At 56.6% G+C, this 17,133-nt stretch overlaps 2 protein-coding genes across 2 annotated transcripts in view; one reads left to right on the forward strand and one right to left on the reverse strand.

The window, feature by feature from the left end:
• LOC137454421 (zinc finger protein 850-like) overlaps window positions 1-17,133 on the reverse strand; it is a 345,652-nt gene that overhangs the window by 74,225 nt on the left and 254,294 nt on the right. The gene's annotated exons all lie outside the window — the stretch shown is intronic.
• On the forward strand, window positions 987-13,496 carry LOC137454368 (oocyte zinc finger protein XlCOF20-like). Its single transcript, XM_068164414.1, has 2 exons — window positions 987-1,037; window positions 12,451-13,496. The coding sequence occupies exon 2, from the start codon at window positions 12,452-12,454 to the stop codon at window positions 13,298-13,300; it is 849 nt and encodes a 282-aa protein (XP_068020515.1). The 5' UTR covers window positions 987-1,037; window position 12,451; the 3' UTR covers window positions 13,301-13,496.

Here is a 17,133-nt window from a genome sequence, read left to right on the forward strand (position 1 = left end):
CCAGCACAGGGACACAGGGACACAGGGCCAGGGACAGCCCCTGCAGCCCACCAATGGCTCCGCCTGCAACACAGCAGCAGCCAAAGGGGGCCTGCAGCTGCCCCCACCAGGGGGAGGCAGCAGCACAAGGAACCACACAGACCCCAAAACCCCACCCGCGGCCCCGCAACCGCACAGACCCCTCCCAGAACAGCACAGACGACGCTCACCGACCCTGCACACCTCTGCCCTGGCCCACAGTCCCCCTCCCCCTCCCACCCCGAATACCGCGGACCCCCACAGCCGCACAGAGGTCCCCACAATCACAGCGAGCCGCCCCCCAAATCGCACAGGCCCCAAGCGCCAAGCTTGCAGAGCTCCCCCGGACCTCACAGACCCACCCCCACCCCGTACCCCACTGATCTCCCCCATATCCCACGGACCCCCAACCACATATCCCCAGAAGCCCCCAACCAAACCCCACCGATTCCCCCTAGATCCCTGCAGAGGCTACCCCCCGCCCCAGCCCCACCGACCCCTGCCCCACAAACCCTTCCCCAACCCAAGCGACCCTCCCGACCCCTCGCAGCCCCACAGAGAGCATTCCCTGATCCCCACCCCACGAACCCCAACTCAGCCCCACAGACTCCCTCACCCCACCTGGACGGCAGGACAAGGGGGAAGCAGAGAAGGAGAAGGAGGAGGAGGAAGAGCTCAGCGCACAGGGAGCCGCCGGCCCCGGCAGGCTGCTGGCGAGCAGAGAGCGCTGCGAGGGAGACCCCGGCCCGGCCCCCCCGGCTGCTGCGGCCACGTGGGACGGGGAGCGGAAGCAGGGAGCAGTCTGGAGAGGAAGCCCCGCCCACGGCCGGGCAGCCGCAGCCAATGAGAGGCGGCGGGGAGCGCGGCAGCTCCTCCCCCTGGGCGCTGCCGAGGCCCAGCCAGGAGCTGCCCCTGCCGGCCGCGGCCGCCATTGGTGCTGCCCCGTGGGGAGCGGCAGCGGGGCCGGAGCGCGGGAGAAGTGCCGGAGGTGCTGGCGGGCGAGCGGCAGCTGCCGGCTGGTGAGCTGCGGCGGGGCGGGAGGGGCTGAGGGGGCCGGGGAGCGCTGAGGGCGGCGGCAGCGCAGCGGGGAAGGCTCTGGCTGCGTGGGGCTGCACTCTCACATTTTCGACTCAAGGCAGGGGCCAAGCGCACACCCAGCTCAGTAGCTCACACCCAGCTCCTACGCTCAGAGCAGCTTCCCACGCTCAGAGACAGCAACTAAGGTGAGAACAACAGCTGAAGCTCAGGCCCAGCCCCCAAGCTCAGAGTGAGAAACTCAGGTGAGAAGCACTTCCCAAGCTCAGAGCCAGTCCCCAAGCTCCAGAACCCATATCAGAAGTGCAGAACCAGCTCCAAAGCTCAGATGCAGCTCCCAAGCACAAGCAGCAGTTCAAAAGTGCAGACCCAGCCCTCAGGCTCAGACCCAGATCAAAATCCAGACCCAGAAACCAACCTCTCACATTGTAAATTCAAGGCAGGTGAAAAGCTCACACTCAGCTCCTATGCTCACCACCTGCTCCCATGCTCAGAACAGCTTCCCCAGCTCACAGCCAGCCCCCAAGCTCAAGAACGAGATCAAAAGTGAGACCCAGCTCCCAAGCTCACACTCAGCCAAGCTGAGCCAGCCCCCAAGATCAAAAACCAGCAACAAAGGTCAGAATCACCTCCCAAGCTCAAGGACCACCTCTTGAGCCCAGAGCCTGCCCCTAAGATCCAGAACCAAGATCACAAGTGCAGACCCAGCTCCTAAGCTCAGAGCCAGCTCCCAAGCTCAAGAACTAGCTGCAAGCTCAGATCCAGTCCCCAAGCACAAGAACCAGCAGCTAAGGTCAAAAGCAGATCCCAAGCTCAAATTCAAGGATTCAGAGAATCCTTGGGAAAAAAAACACACCTCCTAGCAGGGGGAGTCAGCAGCACAAGGAACCCCACCGACCCCCCAACTCAACCCCACCCGGGGCCCCGCAACCACACACACCCCTCCCAGAACAGCACAGAGGACGCTCACCGACCCTGCACACCTCTGCCCTACCCCACAGCCCCCCCGCACGATTTACCCCCAACACCGCAGACCCCCACAGCCACACAGAGGTCCCCACAATCACAGCGACACCCCCCCAAACCGCACAGGCCCCAAGGGCCAAGCTTGCAGAGCTCCCCCAGACCCCACAGCCCCCCGCCCCGTGCCCCACCCCCAAACCCCACCGGTTCCCCCTAGATCCCCGCAGAGAATCCCCGCCCCAGCCCCACCGACCCCTACCTCACAAACCCTTCCCCAACTCAAGTGACCCTCCCCACCCCTCGCAGCCCCCCAGAGAGCATTCCCTGATCCCCACCCCACGACCCACAACTCAGCCCCAGAGACGCCCTCATCCCACCTAGACCCCGGGACAACAGCGAAGCAGAGCAGCAGAAGGAGAAGGAGGAAGAGCTCAGCGCACAGGGAGCCGCCGGCCCCGGCAGGCTGCTGGCGAGCAGAGAGCGCTGCGAGGGAGACCCCGGCCCGGCCCCTCCGGCTGCTGCGGCCACGTGGGACGGGGAGCGGAAGCAGGGAGCAGTCTGGAACGGAAGCCCCGCCCACGGCCGGGCAGCCGCAGCCAATGAGAGGCGGCGGGAGCGCGGCAGCTCCTCCCCCTGGGCGCTGCCGAGGCCCAGCCAGGAGCTGCCCCTGCCGGCCGCGGCCGCCATTGTTGCTGCCCACGGCCGGGCAGCCGCAGCCAATCAGAGCCGCCGCAACAGCCCAGGCCATGTGAGTGGCGTTGGCCATGGGGGTGCAGTTTTTCATCCTTTGTGTCTGCCTTTTGCAAACTGACAATGGTTGCCCTAGGCTGAACTGAAGCTCTAAGAGCTACAGGACAGACAGTGCTGCTCCTATTGCAGTGGGGGACACTGCCCTTGAAACCTTGCCAGACACTAAGACAGCTCCTAGCAAAGACACCTTGGTAGTCACAGTCAAAGCTGTGGCATCAATGAAGCCATTCAGCAGTGGCCTGAGGGAGGCACAGGTAGGTTACAAAGCAAAGCAGCTAAGACCTCTGCTCTCTTGGACCACTTGTAGCTGCAGGATTAAGGGAGAGAGGTTTGAGTTCAGGCTCAGAACCACACAGAAGATCCTTTCTGGCTGCAAACAGAGCAGTGGCACTTTCAAGGGGAGAGTCAACTTCTTGGGGGACAACTGCCTGTTAGGTTTGGGCTCAGGTCTCTGTAATGTGGACAGGAGGAACATGGGGTGATGGCACACACATCAGGAGGTCGTTTCGGTCACCCTCATGCAGCTGCTGGGGATACCCAATCAGTAAACCAGGACAGTCTGAAATGGTTTACAGACCAAAACAAAGAGCTAAGCCACTGAGAGAGACTGCTGGAATGATAAAAAGCAGCTTTAGAGAAGAAGAACACAGGACAGGGAGCAAATCTTCCATAATCAAGAGGTGGAGCTGGATGGAGAGAGAAACCTTAGCTGCTGGCTCCCAAAGACTACAAAAGGCACATTTGATGCTGCACAAGAAGAAACCTAGAGAAGCTGGGGAGGACTTGACAGCTGGTGCTCCACAGTCATGGAAATGTAACTGAAATGCATTGGGGTTTCAAACAACATCACCTCCCTGCCCCACAACATCTGGCCCCCAACTGAAGTGCTGTGGATCACTGCTGTCAAGAGTGAAGGAACAGAAGCAAGCTTGCCCAGACCTGAGCTGCTATTTGAATCAGGTTCATGGACCAATGGCTGGAGTTACCTATTAGCAGGGACTGAGACACTGAAACAGGGGAGCAGTGGAAAACCAAATTGCTGCCAACACAACACATGCTGCATGAAAATCCAGCACACAGGGGCAGAGCTGTTAGCCTGAAACCAAACTTCACACAGGAACAAAACCAAATCCATTGGCACAGGTAACAAGAACTAACAGCCCCAAGGGAAAGACAGTAAGAGGAGATGGGAAGTCAATGTTGCTGCAAGAGGCCAGCTCCAGCAAGACATCAAAATGATTGTTAGGCAGCAACAGACTCAATCAGCACTGGTAACAAGCCCAACCCCGGGGACACTGCAAACGGAGCCAGGAAATAGCTCTGCAGAGGTGGGGTCACAGCAATTGCTAGATCCAGACCCGGGACAAAAGGCACAGGAAATGACCTTGCTGCTGCTGCCAAACACCCAACAACCCAACCCAGACTCCTCACCCTCTGGCGCATCAGAACTGAAACCAGAGACTCCCTTTGGATGCGAGGTGCTGGAGGGCGAGCGGCAGCTGCCGGCTGCTGAGCTGCGGCGGGGCGGGAGGGGCTGCGGGGCCGGGGAGCGCTGGGGGCGGCTATGGCTCAGGGACCTATTTGTGTCTCTGCCCTGCACAAGCGCTCTGGGCTCCTCCAAACCCCTCCTCAAGCTTCCTCCTGCGGCCCCAAGTCCTCTCTCTCCAGCCTGCAGTCAGAACTTTCTTCCTGAGCTGCCTTCAGCTCACAGCCTAAGGGAAAAAGCTCAAAGCCAACCTGAGACCAAACCAATCTGAGTGCAACCCGAGAGAGGCTGCTGCGAGGGCTGGAGACAGCCCCAAGATGTTCCGCAGCAGGCAGTGGGAACCTGGGGACTCCAAGACAAAGGCAGGAAGGAAAACCTCAAGGCTGAGCTCCGCACGCCCCGCGCAGCGCCGGGGCCCAGCAGCTCAACGCTCCCCGGCTCTCAGCATGCCCCGGGGCCCGCCCAGACCCTTCCCCGCTCCGCTGCCGCCGCCCGCAGCGCTCCGGCACCGCTGCCGCTCCCTTGGGCACTGCTGTTGGCTCTCTCGGCTCTGGGGGGAGTTGTACAGCTCAGAGAGAGGTGAAGCTGATCCACAGCCATCGATATCCCCACGGAGCCCTTTGCATCGCCCCAGCACACTCCCACCCCCAGTGCCAGTGCCAGCCCCGCCTGGTGCTGAGTGCGGGCAGCAGGGCTGGGATGAGAGTTGCACTCTGGACCCCGTCCCTCCCGGCCGCTCTCTGACACCTCACCGCCCCCCCCCATTGCTGTCCCAATGCACATCCTGCACAGCACAGACTGCAAACAGCCAAGAGCTTCAGGAGCCAACCCCGCGGCCCCCAGCCCCGCCGGCACCCCCCTGCCCCTGGCCAAAGCCAAACAGAACAATTCCTCACCCTCCCCAAGCCTGCCCCAGCCCCACGGAGCCCCCTGCCCCCCGCGCCCCTCCCGACCCCCAACTCCACACACGCCCCACGCAGCCAGAGCCTTCCCCGCTGCGCTGCCGCCGCCCTCAGCGCTCCCCGGCCCCCTCAGCCCCTCCCGCCCCGCCGCAGCTCACCAGCCGGCAGCTGCCGCTCGCCCGCCAGCACCTCCGGCACTTCTCCCGCGCTCCGGCCCCGCTGCCGCTCCCCACGGGGCAGCACCAATGGCGGCCGCGGCCGGCAGGGGCAGCTCCTGGCTGGGCCTCGGCAGCGCCCAGGGGGAGGAGCTGCCGCGCTCCCGCCGCCTCTCATTGGCTGCGGCTGCCCGGCCGTGGGCGGGGCTTCCGTTCCAGGCTGCTCCCTGCTTCCGCTCCCCGTCCCACGTGGCCGCAGCAGCCGGAGGGGCCGGGCCGGGGTCTCCCTCGCAGCGCTCTCTGCTCGCCAGCAGCCTGCCGGGGCCGGCGGCTCCCTGTGCGCTGAGCTCTTCCTCCTTCTGCTGCTCTGCTTCGGCCTTGTCCCGGGGTCCAGGTGGGGTGAGTGAGTCTGTGGGGCTGAGTTGTGGGTGGTGGGGTGGGGATCAGGGAATGCTCTCTGTGGGGCTGCGAGGGGTCGGGAGGGTCGCTTGAGTTGGAAAAGGGTTTGTGGGACAGGGGTCGGTGGGGCTGGGGTGGGGGGGTAGCCTCTGCGGGGATCTAGGGGGAATCGGTGGGGTTTCGTTGGGGGCTTCTGGGGGTATGTGCTTGGGGGTCCGTGGGATATGGAGGAGATCAGTGGGGTACGGGGTGGGGGTGGGTCTGTGAGGTCCGGGGGATCTCCGCAAGCTTGGCGCTTGGGGCCTGTGCGGTTGGGGGGCGGCTCGCTGTGATTGTGGGGAGCTCTGTGCGGCTGTGGGGGTCTGCGGTGTTGGGGGTGGTCGTGGGGGGGGCTGTGGGGTAGGGCAAAGGTGTCCAGGGTCGGTAAGCGTCGTCTGTGCTGTTCTGGGAGGGGTCTGTGCGGTTGCAGGTCCCCGGGTGGGGTTGGGGTGGGGGCTCTGTGGGGTTCCTTGTGCTGCTGAATCAACCTGCTAGGAGGTGTTTTTTTTTCCAAGGATTCTCTGAGTCCTTGAATTTGAGCTTGGGATCTGCTCTTGACCTTAGCTGCTGATTCTTGAGCTTGGGGACTGGATCTGAGCTTGCAGCTGGTTCTTGGGCTTGGGAGCTGGCTCTGAGCTCAGGAGCTGGGTCTGCACTTGTGATCTTGGTTCTGGATCTTAGGGGCAGGCTGTGGGCTCAAGAGGTGGTCCTTGAGCTTGGGAGGTGATTCTGACCTTCTTTGCTGGTTTTTGATCTTGGGGGCTGGCTCAGCTTGGCTGAGTGTGAGCTTGGGAGCTGGGTCTCACCTTTGATCTCGTTCTTGAGCTTGGGGGCTGGCTGTGAGCTGGGGAAGCTGTTCTGAGCATGGGAGCAGGTGGTGAGCATAGGAGCTGAGTGTGAGCTCTTCACCTGCCTTGAATTTAAAATGTGAGAGGTTGGGTTCTGGGTCTGGATTTTGATCTGGGTCTGAGCCTGAGGGCTGGGTCTGCACTTTTGAACTGCTGCTTGCGCTTGGGAGCTGCATCTGAGCTTTGGATCTGGTTCTGCACTTCTGATATGGGTTCTGGAGCTTGGGGAGTGGTTCTGAGCTTGGGAAGTGCTTCTCATCTCAGTTTGGAGGTGGTGTCTGAGCTTGGGGGCTGCGTCTGAGCTTGGGGGCTAGGTGTGAGCTTGGCCCCTGCCTTGAATTTAAAATGAGAGAGTTCAGCCAGTTGGAAGTTGAAGCTGAGCTGCTTTGCACTGCAGTGCTTCAGAGTTTGTGGTGCTCCAAAGGCAGATCTCAAAGAGCTGCTGCAAGAGTTGAGCTGAAGTGGCACAGTGCCCTGCAGAGGCAAAAGCTTTTCCCTGCCAGTCAGCCATTGGAATCATCTCCCCAGGGCAGTGGTGGATTCCTGTGTAGTCTTTAGTTGTTGGCTCTGAGCTTGGGGGCTGATTCTTGTGCTTGGGAAGAGGTTCTGACCTTAGTTACTGGCTCTTGAGTTCAGGGGGTGGGTGTGAGCTCAGGAAGCGTTCTGACCTTAGTTGCCTGTTCTGGAGCTCGGGATCTGCTTCTGAGCTTGGGGTCTGGGTGTGAGCTTGGAAAGCAGTTCTGACCTTAGTTGCTGGCTCTGGGCTTGTGGTCTGGTTCTTGACCTCAGGGCCTGTCTCTGAGGTCAGGGGCTGGTTCTTGAGCTTGGGGGCTGGTTGTGAGCTTATGGGCCCCCTCTGAGCTTGGAAAAGTGGTTCTGACCTTAGTTGCTGGTTCTGTAGCTTGGGGGCTGTCTGTGAGCATTGTGGCTGGCTGTGAGCTTGCAAAGTGTTCTAGCCTTAGCTGCTGGTTCTTGAGCTTGGGGACTGGATCAGAGCTTGGGGGCTGTTTCTTGAGCTTGGGAAGTGCTTCTGACCTTAGTTGCTGGTTCTGGAGCTTGGGGCCTGGATGTAAAATTAGGAGCTTGTTCCTGAGCTTGGCAGATGGTTCTGCATTTCTGACTTGGATTCTGTTCCTCGGGAGCTATCTCTGACCTTAATTGCTGGTTCTTGAGCTTGGAGGTAGTGTCTGAGCTTGGGGGATGAGTGTGAGCTTCTGTGCTGGGTGTGAGCTTGGTCCCTGCCTTGAATCGAAAATGTGAGAGTTCAGGCAGTTGGAAGTTGAAGCTGAGCTGCTTTGCACTGCAGTGCTTCAGAGTTTGTGGTGCTCCAAAGGCAGATCTCAAAGAGCTGCTGCAAGAGTTGAGCTGAAGTGGCACAGTGCCCTGCAGAGGCAAAAGCTTTTCCCTGCCAATCAGCCATTGGAATCATCTCCCCAGGGCAGTGGTGGATTCCCCTGCAGGGCAGAGTTGGAAGGCTCAGCTTGGCAGGGGGCTGGGCCAGCTCCTTTCCAGTCCAGTGTCAGCTGGCAAGGTTGGAGCAGCTGAGCCTTGGGGTCCCTTGCAGCCTGGCATTGTGTGGCAGCAGAGCTGTGCTGCTGGTTTTGAGGGCACTTGGAAAGCTTCTGGAGCATTTGTGCAGAGTGTGCAAGACATCCCTGAGCCTAGCAACTCCCTCAGCTCTCTTCAGAATGAACTCTGCAGAGCTGGAAGAGCTTTCCAGGAATTTGGCAGAGGTTTGGAGGAGTTGGGAAGGGATTTTGGTTCTCCTCCTCCTTGTCCTCTTCCTTGTCCTCCTCTGCCTCATCTTTTTCTTGCTCTCCCTGGAGGCTGCACTTAGACTCCTAGAATGCTAGAGTGGTTTGGGTTGGCAGGGAGCTGCAAAGGTGCTGCAGTCCAAGCCCCTCTGCAGTCAGCAGGGACATCCTGCACTAGCTCAGGTTGCCCAGAGCCCTGTCCAGCCTCACCTTGAACCTCTGCAGGGCTGGGACCTTAAGCCCCTCCCTGGGCAACCTGTTGCAGTGTTCCAGCAGCCTCCTGGTGCAGAACTTGTTCCTCACATCCAATCTCAATCTGCTCTGCTCTAGTATGCATAAGCCTGCAGGGACAGGACCAGAGGTAATGGCTTCAAAGAGTCCCTCTGCAGCCTTCTTGTAGTCCCCTTCAGGTACCAGAAGGTCACTCTTAGGTCTCCCCAGAGTCTTTTCTTCTCCTTTGCAGGCTGAACACCCCCAGCTCCCTCAGCCTGTCCTGGTAGCAGAGCTGCTCCAAGCCCCTGATCATTTTTGTGTCCCTCCTCTGGGCCCTCTCCATCAGGTCCATGTCCTTCCTGTGTTGAGGGCTCCAGAGCTGGCTGCAGTGCTGCAGGTGAAGTCTCAGCAGAGCAGAGCCAAGTGCCAGGATGGCCTCTGTCCATCTCTGGCCCTGCTGCTTTTGGTGCAGCCCAGGCTGGCCTTGGCCTTGTGGGCTGCAGGCTCCCCCTGTCTGTTCCTGTCCAGCTTCTTGTCCAGCAGCACCCCCCAGTGCTTTTCTGCAGGGCTGCTTCCTATCCCCTCCTCCCCCAGCCTGTCCTGATTGTGAGGATTGTGCCAGGCCAGGGGCAGGACCCTGCCCTTGCTCTTGTTGAAGCTCAGGAGGTTGCCCTGGGCCCCCTCTGCAGCTTGTCCCCTTGAGCTCCTCCAACTTGTTCTGCAGGGTATTGTCTTAGGTTTCAGGAGGCAGAGAGGCTCTCTTTGAGCCTTGTGAAAGGAGTTGATGCCAAGCTGTGCCCAGAGGGTTGGATAGAATTGGGCAGTTTCCATGGCTGTGCTGTTCAGAGCTGCATCCTACAGTGCAAAGCATCCAATCCACAACAATCCATAGTGCACCTGGGCCACGGGAGCCAAGCAACCTCCCTAGGCCAAAGCTTCCTCCAGAGCTCCACCAAATCAGGCCAGAACCCCAGGCCCCAAATGCCTTCCCCCTCTCCCATGCCTCTGCCCCTCCTCCCCCATACACAAGAGCTGCAGTTATAGATTCAGGTAGGCAGCTCCCAGGTGAGCCAGGCCGCTGCAGGCCACAGTTGGCAGCATTGCCAAGGCCTCAAAGCTCCTCTGCAGAGAGAGATCCCAGAAGATGTTGCTGGGAGCAGAGAGGAAGGGCAAAGGAGGTTGGAGAGTCTGTGCTGTTCCTTTGTAGAGAGTGGGTGCAGGCCTTGTGGGAATGAACTAAGCTAGATGACACTTTGTGGTGTCCCTCTGGACTCTGCTGTCCCTTCTGGCGGTCTCTACTGTCTGGTGTAAGACATCCCAGTGCCTTCCACCCACCACAGGGATTCTCCTCCATGCTGTCATCCAGGGGCTTCTGTTGGGCCCTGCTGGCTGTGTAGATCAGCCCTGGTGATGTTGTAGGACCCTGGTGACTCTTAGAGGGCAGCAAGTGAGTGGAGATGGAGCAATGGATGGAGAGATGGAGGGTGAAGGCTGCAGGGGGTGGGAGGGCTTAGTTCAGCAGCTGTGTGGCTCTGCCTGGCTCCTACCTCCAATGGTGCTGGCAGCAGCTGACCCCAGAAGCTTGAAACCCCAAATCCTGCCTGGCTCAGGACCCTCCTGCCCTGTCCCCTCCTGACATGCAGCACAGCCCAAGCAGGCACTCAGGGCTCCTAGCCACACAGTCCAGCCATCCCCCATGGCAGGAGTCACCTGAGGTCTCACTCCCTCTCTGTCCCCCTTCCTCTCATCAGTTGGTGCCTGAGGTGTCTGCAGGGTCCCTCCCCAGCCCTCATCTGTAACCCCCCCTTGGCTTGGTGCTGTTCTTTCAGCCTTCCAGCTGATCCCAGCCTTTAGTCTCAGGCCCCTTCCATTCTTGTGCTGCTGCTTCCAGCCCAGTTCCTTAGATGCTTCCTCAGCCACAGCATTTCCCACTCCACCCTTCTAGCTGCAGTGGCAGTGGAGGTGGGGGATCCAGGACCATGGGACAGCCAATGCAGTAGGGACATGGATGTGCTGGGAATGAGGGAAAGGCCTGAGAATGCTCAGGCAGGAATTAGGCCTTGTCCCCCCAAAAAGGGGAGAGGATCCAGGGCCCAGGTGGCAGATGTGTGTGCAGGGAATGGCAGAATCTGGCAGCATTTGAGGAGGTGAAAGGAGTGAATTGTGCTGCAGCTCTGCCTGTGTCAGCTGGGAGATGAACAGCAGCCCATGGGCACTGTGCCCTCCCACCAAACCTCATTTTCTCTTGGGGATGTGGAGTGGTAGCTCCAGGGAACTGCAAAGAGCAAGGTGAGAGAAATGGTCAGGGAGAGAAGGAAGCCAAACCCTTTCCAGTGAGTCTCTTTGGGCTGCAGGTGTGTGAAGGGTGCTGGAGGTGTGAGGTTTGGGCAGGAGCCAGAGACTCCTCCAGCATCCCAGTGAGGGCTGAAGAAGTTTATCAAGAAGCTGCCCAAGTCCCTTCCCCCTTTGCTGCATCTGCAGAGATCATGAAGCTCCCTTTGTGTGTGTCCTGAGGGCTGCTGTGATCTTCTGTTGGGGAGTGGGCAGCAGAGAGGTGTGTGCAGGTCAAAGGTGAGCACAGAGTGTGTGGGGTGGGGGCAGGACCTGGGAGGAGAGCTGTGGCCAGAGCAAGATCTGCTGGCAAAGGCAGGTGCAGACAGCAGAGGCCTGGGCAGGCAGTGGGAGGAAGCTTTAGGCAAGGCCTGGGAGAGGCTGTGTGGAGGCAGCTGTGTTGTGGTGCTGGCCTGCAGCTGTGTGCTGAGGGCTGTGTGCTGGGCTTGGGAGCTGAGTCTGCACTTAGTCTCATAGTATCAGTCAGGGTTGGAAGGAACCACAAGGATCATCTAGCTCCAACCCCCCTGCCATGGGCAGGGACACCCCACACTATATCAGCCTGGCCAGAGCCTCATCCAGCCTGGGCTTAAACACCTCCAGGAACGGGGCCTCAACTACCTCCCTGGACAACCCATTCCAGGGCTTCACCACTCACATGGTGAAGAACCTCCTCCTCACATCCGGACTCAACCTTGTTGAGGCCTCCCATCTTGATCAGCCCTGGCTGTGTGCTGTGGCTGTGCTGCTGGGCTTGGGAGCTGCCCCCAGCAAGGCTGAGCTGTGCTGCCTGGTCCTGGGCAGTGCTGAGCCATCCCTTGCAGGTCAGTGCTCTCTGAGACCTTTGCTTCTCTGTGGCAGGAGTTGTGTCCCTCTCTCTCCATCATCCCTGCCCCTGTGTGCTGTGGAAAAGCAGAGTTTGCAGATCTGTCCCTTGGAGCAGCCCTGCAGATAAGAAACCCAGAGTGGGGCAACAGCAGGACCCCAGCGCCCAGCATCCCAGAGTCCCAGGGCACCTCCCAGCCTCTTCTGCCTCCTCCTGCCCACTACATTTCACCACTCCAGGCGCTGAGGCACATCAGGTGTTGGAATTTGGAAACTCCCCAGGCTTGTGGGGGTCAGTTGTGTGCAGGAGATGATGTTTGGGGTTGGGATTTGGAGGGTGGTAGGAGAAGGTTGGAGGTGGTTTGGTCTTTGTGGGTCAGTGCTGCTGTCTCCATTGCCTGAGCCAGGGGAGATCAAAGGACAGGGCCTGGGCCAGGAACCACGCTGCCAATGCCACCAGGCTTGAGGAGAGCAGGACAAGACCACTTGTAAGCCCCAGGGTACTTCAGGGCACTGATCACAGGAACCTGGGTTCTCAGCACAGGTATTAGAGGTCTGAGCCCAGACTGTGGCAACAAATGAAGGTTTGAGTTCCCCTCTGCATTCTTTCCTGCAGCTGGGTGTTGGGAGTCAGGGAGTGCCATGACCCAGGCGGGATCTGAGGGTTTGAGGTCCTGGGCTCAGGTGCTACCATCTTCCCTATTACAGAGCTGTGACCCCTTCCTTCTGCAGTATGGCCTCACAGAAGGACCCAGACACGAGCTGGGAGGAGAAGCAGCACGCAGAGATCAAGTTGGAGCAGCCAACGTGCAGCCCCAAGGGAGAGGATGAGGAGGAAAAAGAGGACAAGATGGATGACGATGATGATGCTGAGGAGAATGGTGACTATGAGTATGAAGAGGAGGACAATGATGATGATGAAGGTGACCAGGATGAGAAGGGATGTATGGAGGAGGATGAAGCCAGAGCAGGTCCCTTAGTGCCACCCAAGCAGCTTCATCAGTGCCCTGAGTGTGGGCAGAGCTTCTCAACTGGCTCAGAACAGGTGAAGCACCAATGCCCTCACTCTGGTACCCAGCCCTTCGTCTGTGCTGACTGTGGCAAAGGCTTCACCCACAAGGGTGATCTAACCACTCACTATCGTGTGCACACTGGAGAGAAGTCTTTCACCTGTACTGCCTGTGGCAAGAGGTTTTGCAGGTGCTCTGGCCTCATGCAGCACTGCCTCACACACACTGGAGACAGGGCTTTCACCTGCTCTGTCTGTGGCCAGAGCTTCACCCGGAGCTCATCCCTCGCCATCCACCACCGCACCCATACTGGTGAAAGGCCGTACAGCTGTGCTGACTGTGGCAAGAGTTTCTCTCAGCGAGCTGGCCTCTGGCGACATCGCAGTGTGCACAGCACCGAGAAATCCTTCACCTGCAGGGACTGCGGCAAGACCTTCAGTCGCAACGACACCCTCACCATCCACCGCCGCATCCACACCAGACAGCGGCTATTTCCCTGTGCTGAGTGTGGCAAGAGCTTCACAACGAGCACCAGACTCATCCGGCACCAACTCATCCACAGCGGAGATTAACCGAACTGCTGTGCCGACCGCGGCAAAAGCTTCACCCATAATGGAGCCCTCAGCCTGCACCATCGTGTGTACACAGGAGAGAAGTTTTTCACCTGTGCCGCCTGCGGCAAGAGCTTCACCCAGAAAGCAAATTGCAACAAACACCGCTGCAGCCACACTAGGGACCAGGCCACAGTGCAGAAGAGGCACAAATAGATCCACCCAGGTTCTAACCTGCCTGAGAGCCTTTCCAGCAGATTGAACCAAAATCGCCTCTTTTTTCTCTGCATTTCTCAGAGGCTGGGGGCTCCGCCAGGAATAAACATCTCCTGCCCTTCTGAACACCAATTAGTGCTGATGAGAACAATTACAGTGCTGAGTCAGCACAGCCAGAGCTGCCATTGAAGCTGGGCTGAATTTTGCCAGGGTCTGTGTCATTCTTCCCCAAGTCCAATACAGCAAAGGAGCCAGGTCCATGCCCACAGGTACCTCTGCCTAAGGCAACCGCAGCAGCTGCAGAAGGAGCAAAGCCTCAAATGGAGCAGAAAGTAAATGAACAGGAGAAACAAACAAAGCCAGATGCAAAGTTAAACCCACCAGCTCAAGTGATTGATGAGAAACTAATCTCTCTTGATTCTGACAGCTCCATTGCTCAAGAATTGCTCAACAAATCACACCAGCCACTTTTACAACCCACAGCACCGAGTTTATCCTCTTCTCTTCCTTTAAATGCCACTACTGAAGCTGTTAAGTCTCTTCCCTATCCCTTTCCTTTTCCAGCAGGTTTTTACCCTCAGCCTCATTTGGTTTCTATACCGCAGCAGGCAGGGGCTTTGTCTACCCCCCTTCCCCACTTTACAGAGGTGTTTGTGTCCCTCCTGCCACTGCTATGAGCAATATGGGGGTGAGGGATAAGGGGATGCTTTATCAAGGAGGAAATGTGCAGGATGATGTTAAAATGTCTAATGGGTTGTTGATTATTGAACATGTTCCAAGTGTAGCTACACCCTTGCAAACATCAAGTTCTGATGTTTTAAAGGATAAAGATGATAAGGTCTTTATAAATACAGAGATGTTACAGCTGTGTGCAATGCCAGTCGTGGTGGAACACAGAGCAGGAGGTGGGACTGCTCCTGTGTATCAGTCTCTGTCCTATGATAGTTTAAGAGTACTAAAAATCATTTTGGATGCCCCCTTTGTCTCCTGGTGGGTCAGAAGAAAGGTATTCCAAAGGAAGTGGTAGGATAGGATAGGATAGGATAGGATAGAGTAGAATAGAAAGAATAGAATAGAATAGACCAGGTTGGAAGAGACATTCAAGATCATCGTGTCCAACCTATCATCCAACACCATCTGATCAACTAAACCATGGCACCTAGCACCCTATCAAGTCTCCTCATGAACACCTCCAATGATGGTGACTCCACCACCTCCCTGGGCAGCCTATTCCAATGTGCAGTCACTCTGTCTATGAAAAATTTCTTCCTAACATCCAGTTTAAACCTCCCCTGGCACATCTTGAGACTGTGTCCTCTTGTTCTGGTGCTGGTTGCCTGGGAGAAGAGATCAGCACCCACCTGGCTACAACCTCCCTTCAAGTAGTTGTAGATGGCAATAAGGTCTCCCCTGAGCCTCCTTTGCTCCAGGCTCATGGATTATCCACAAGGCCATTAGAATTGATTGTGAGATGCTGGTCTGAGCCCAAGGAGAGGGCTGAGCCCGCTGCTCCCCTCTTGGTGGGACCATTAGGTGAGGGGAGTTGTGTGCCTCCCAGGGCAGCTAAGGGCTTCTCTCCTAAGTGGTGAGAAGGGGTAAAGTGTGATCCAGCAGCTCACCAAAACATTGTAAAAGGACCCAGGTGGAATCATTAAGGACTCACAACCCAAACCAAACCAAACAAAAAAGGGGTGTGTGTGTGTGCAGGGAACATGGTTTGGGAAAGGCTGTTTGTGTTTAGCTTGGCTTTGACAGAAGTTGTAACAATCAAGGGTACTTACAGGCCCAGTCTAATTAAGCCAACTCTTTCAGGGACAGCACCTGAGGGGGTGGCTCAGAGAACCTCTCTGTGTGTGTGTGAAACCTGGCAATAGCAGTTTTGTATGTTTTGAGGTTGTGTTTCTCATTTAAACTCGAATGCTGAAGATTCCTTGATGTATTGACAGATGGATTTGTCTTGCTACAATATAAAAGACCTCTCAAGTTTTACAGGCTGCAACCCTTGGAGAAAAGTTTCCTCACAGCATCATCACAGAAGACATCTTTCAAGGACTCTACCTTCCTGGTGTCCCTGCAGATCCATTTGAATCTGGAAGGAAGCTCTCACTTCAGTTCCAACTGAAGGACTGTCAGGGCAGGGTGTAGGTTATGGATTTGTTCTCCTGGCTTCCAGGAGGAACAGGGATGAAACGAATTTTGTCCTATTTGCTATGGGGTTCAGCATTGCTACTCTTTTACCTTGTGTAATTTTATATAACTGATTCAAAATGTAGTGTCCAATATGCTACTGGTGTCTAATGATGGTGTAAAACAGATTGGTGCCATTAGCCAATCAAAACTCATGTCTATTGTGAAAATTGTTTAAAACTTCTTTCCTTCCTTTCTTTCTTTCTTGCTTCCATCTTTGATTGACAGGGTGGTGTAAGAGGCTAACTCTTGTATCTCTTGATGTGAATCCACAAAGATAAAATCACCTTGTGTATCATGGGGAGGCCCTGTGTCACAGCTCTCATGGAATGGTGCTGAAAGTGTGATAAGGAAACAGTTGTGGAGGTTAGCTTTGCCATTGGTAAAGAGAACTGTTTAGAGTAGAGTAGAGTAGAGTAGAGTAGAATAGAATAGAATAGAATAGAATAGAATAGAATAGAATAGAATAGAATAGAATAGAATAGACCAGGTTGGAAGAGACCTTCAAGATCATTGAGTCCAACCTATCATCCAACACCATCTAATCAACTAAACCATGGCATCAAGAACCCCATCAAGTCTCCCTCTAAACACCTCCAAGTGATGGTGACTCCACCACCTCGTAGGTGTAAAGGCATCTTAGTAGAACCTGTACTTCATAGTTCCTTTGCTCTGTGTGTACTACCCACCCATAGGTGTTAGGAGTAGCTGTTGATTGTATAATCTATAATGAATCAAGCATTTATCATCTTAGTTGTAGCAATATTACCTTTAAGACTCGTGTTATTGATAAGTGTGGTGGTTTAGGCTGGGTGCTGGCCCGGATGCCACTGCACAGACTACACCTGGGAGGTCCCAAGGGGTGGGCCCAGCCTAGGGGGGTGGTCACAGGAAACCAGGTATTGCATTCCCATAATGCCCTGCTCCCCTATAAAACATCCACACGGCATCTTCACTTCCTCTTTTGTCCCCTGCTGCTGCCTAGGTAAAATGGCATGAGCTGCCTCCCTTGGGCCTGCTCAGGCCTAAGGCTGGGTTTGGTGGGGGGAGGAGGAAAGAGCCCTGGGGGGTTTGGGTGTACCCCCAGGTGGGGATGGGATGTTCTTGGGTATGTTCTGGGATCTCTCTCTTTTGTCACGGTGCTTGTGGTTCTCTGTACAACTTTCATTGTTGTTTTTATTGTTTTCCCATTTAAACTTTCCATCACTTTTGCAATCCCTTTGTCTGAGTCATTATTTCTGCCCGTGGTTGGGAGGGAGTCTGCCCCAACCCATTACAATAAGGACATTGATCAGCAGAGCATGATCATTCCCTTCTGAAGAAGGGCAGAGGCATGGATCCCAGTGAATATGACAAGAGGGTGGGAGAGTGAGAATGGATTGGATCATGTTCTCAGGCTATTAGACCAGGGACTAAAGGCTTCTAGAGAAAGGACAAAAAGATTTGTGGGA

This window comes from Melanerpes formicivorus, unplaced genomic scaffold (genome assembly GCF_026170545.1).
Source record: "Melanerpes formicivorus ecotype bairdi unplaced genomic scaffold, bMelFor1.0.p_v2 SCAF_80, whole genome shotgun sequence".
In the NCBI taxonomy this organism is placed as follows: Eukaryota; Metazoa; Chordata; class Aves; order Piciformes; family Picidae; genus Melanerpes; species Melanerpes formicivorus.

Excerpts from the sequence above, each read along its gene's own strand:
- LOC137454368 (XM_068164414.1), top strand. The coding sequence starts at position 12,452 with ATGGCCTCACAGAAGGACCCAGACACGAGCTGGGAGGAGAAGCAGCAC.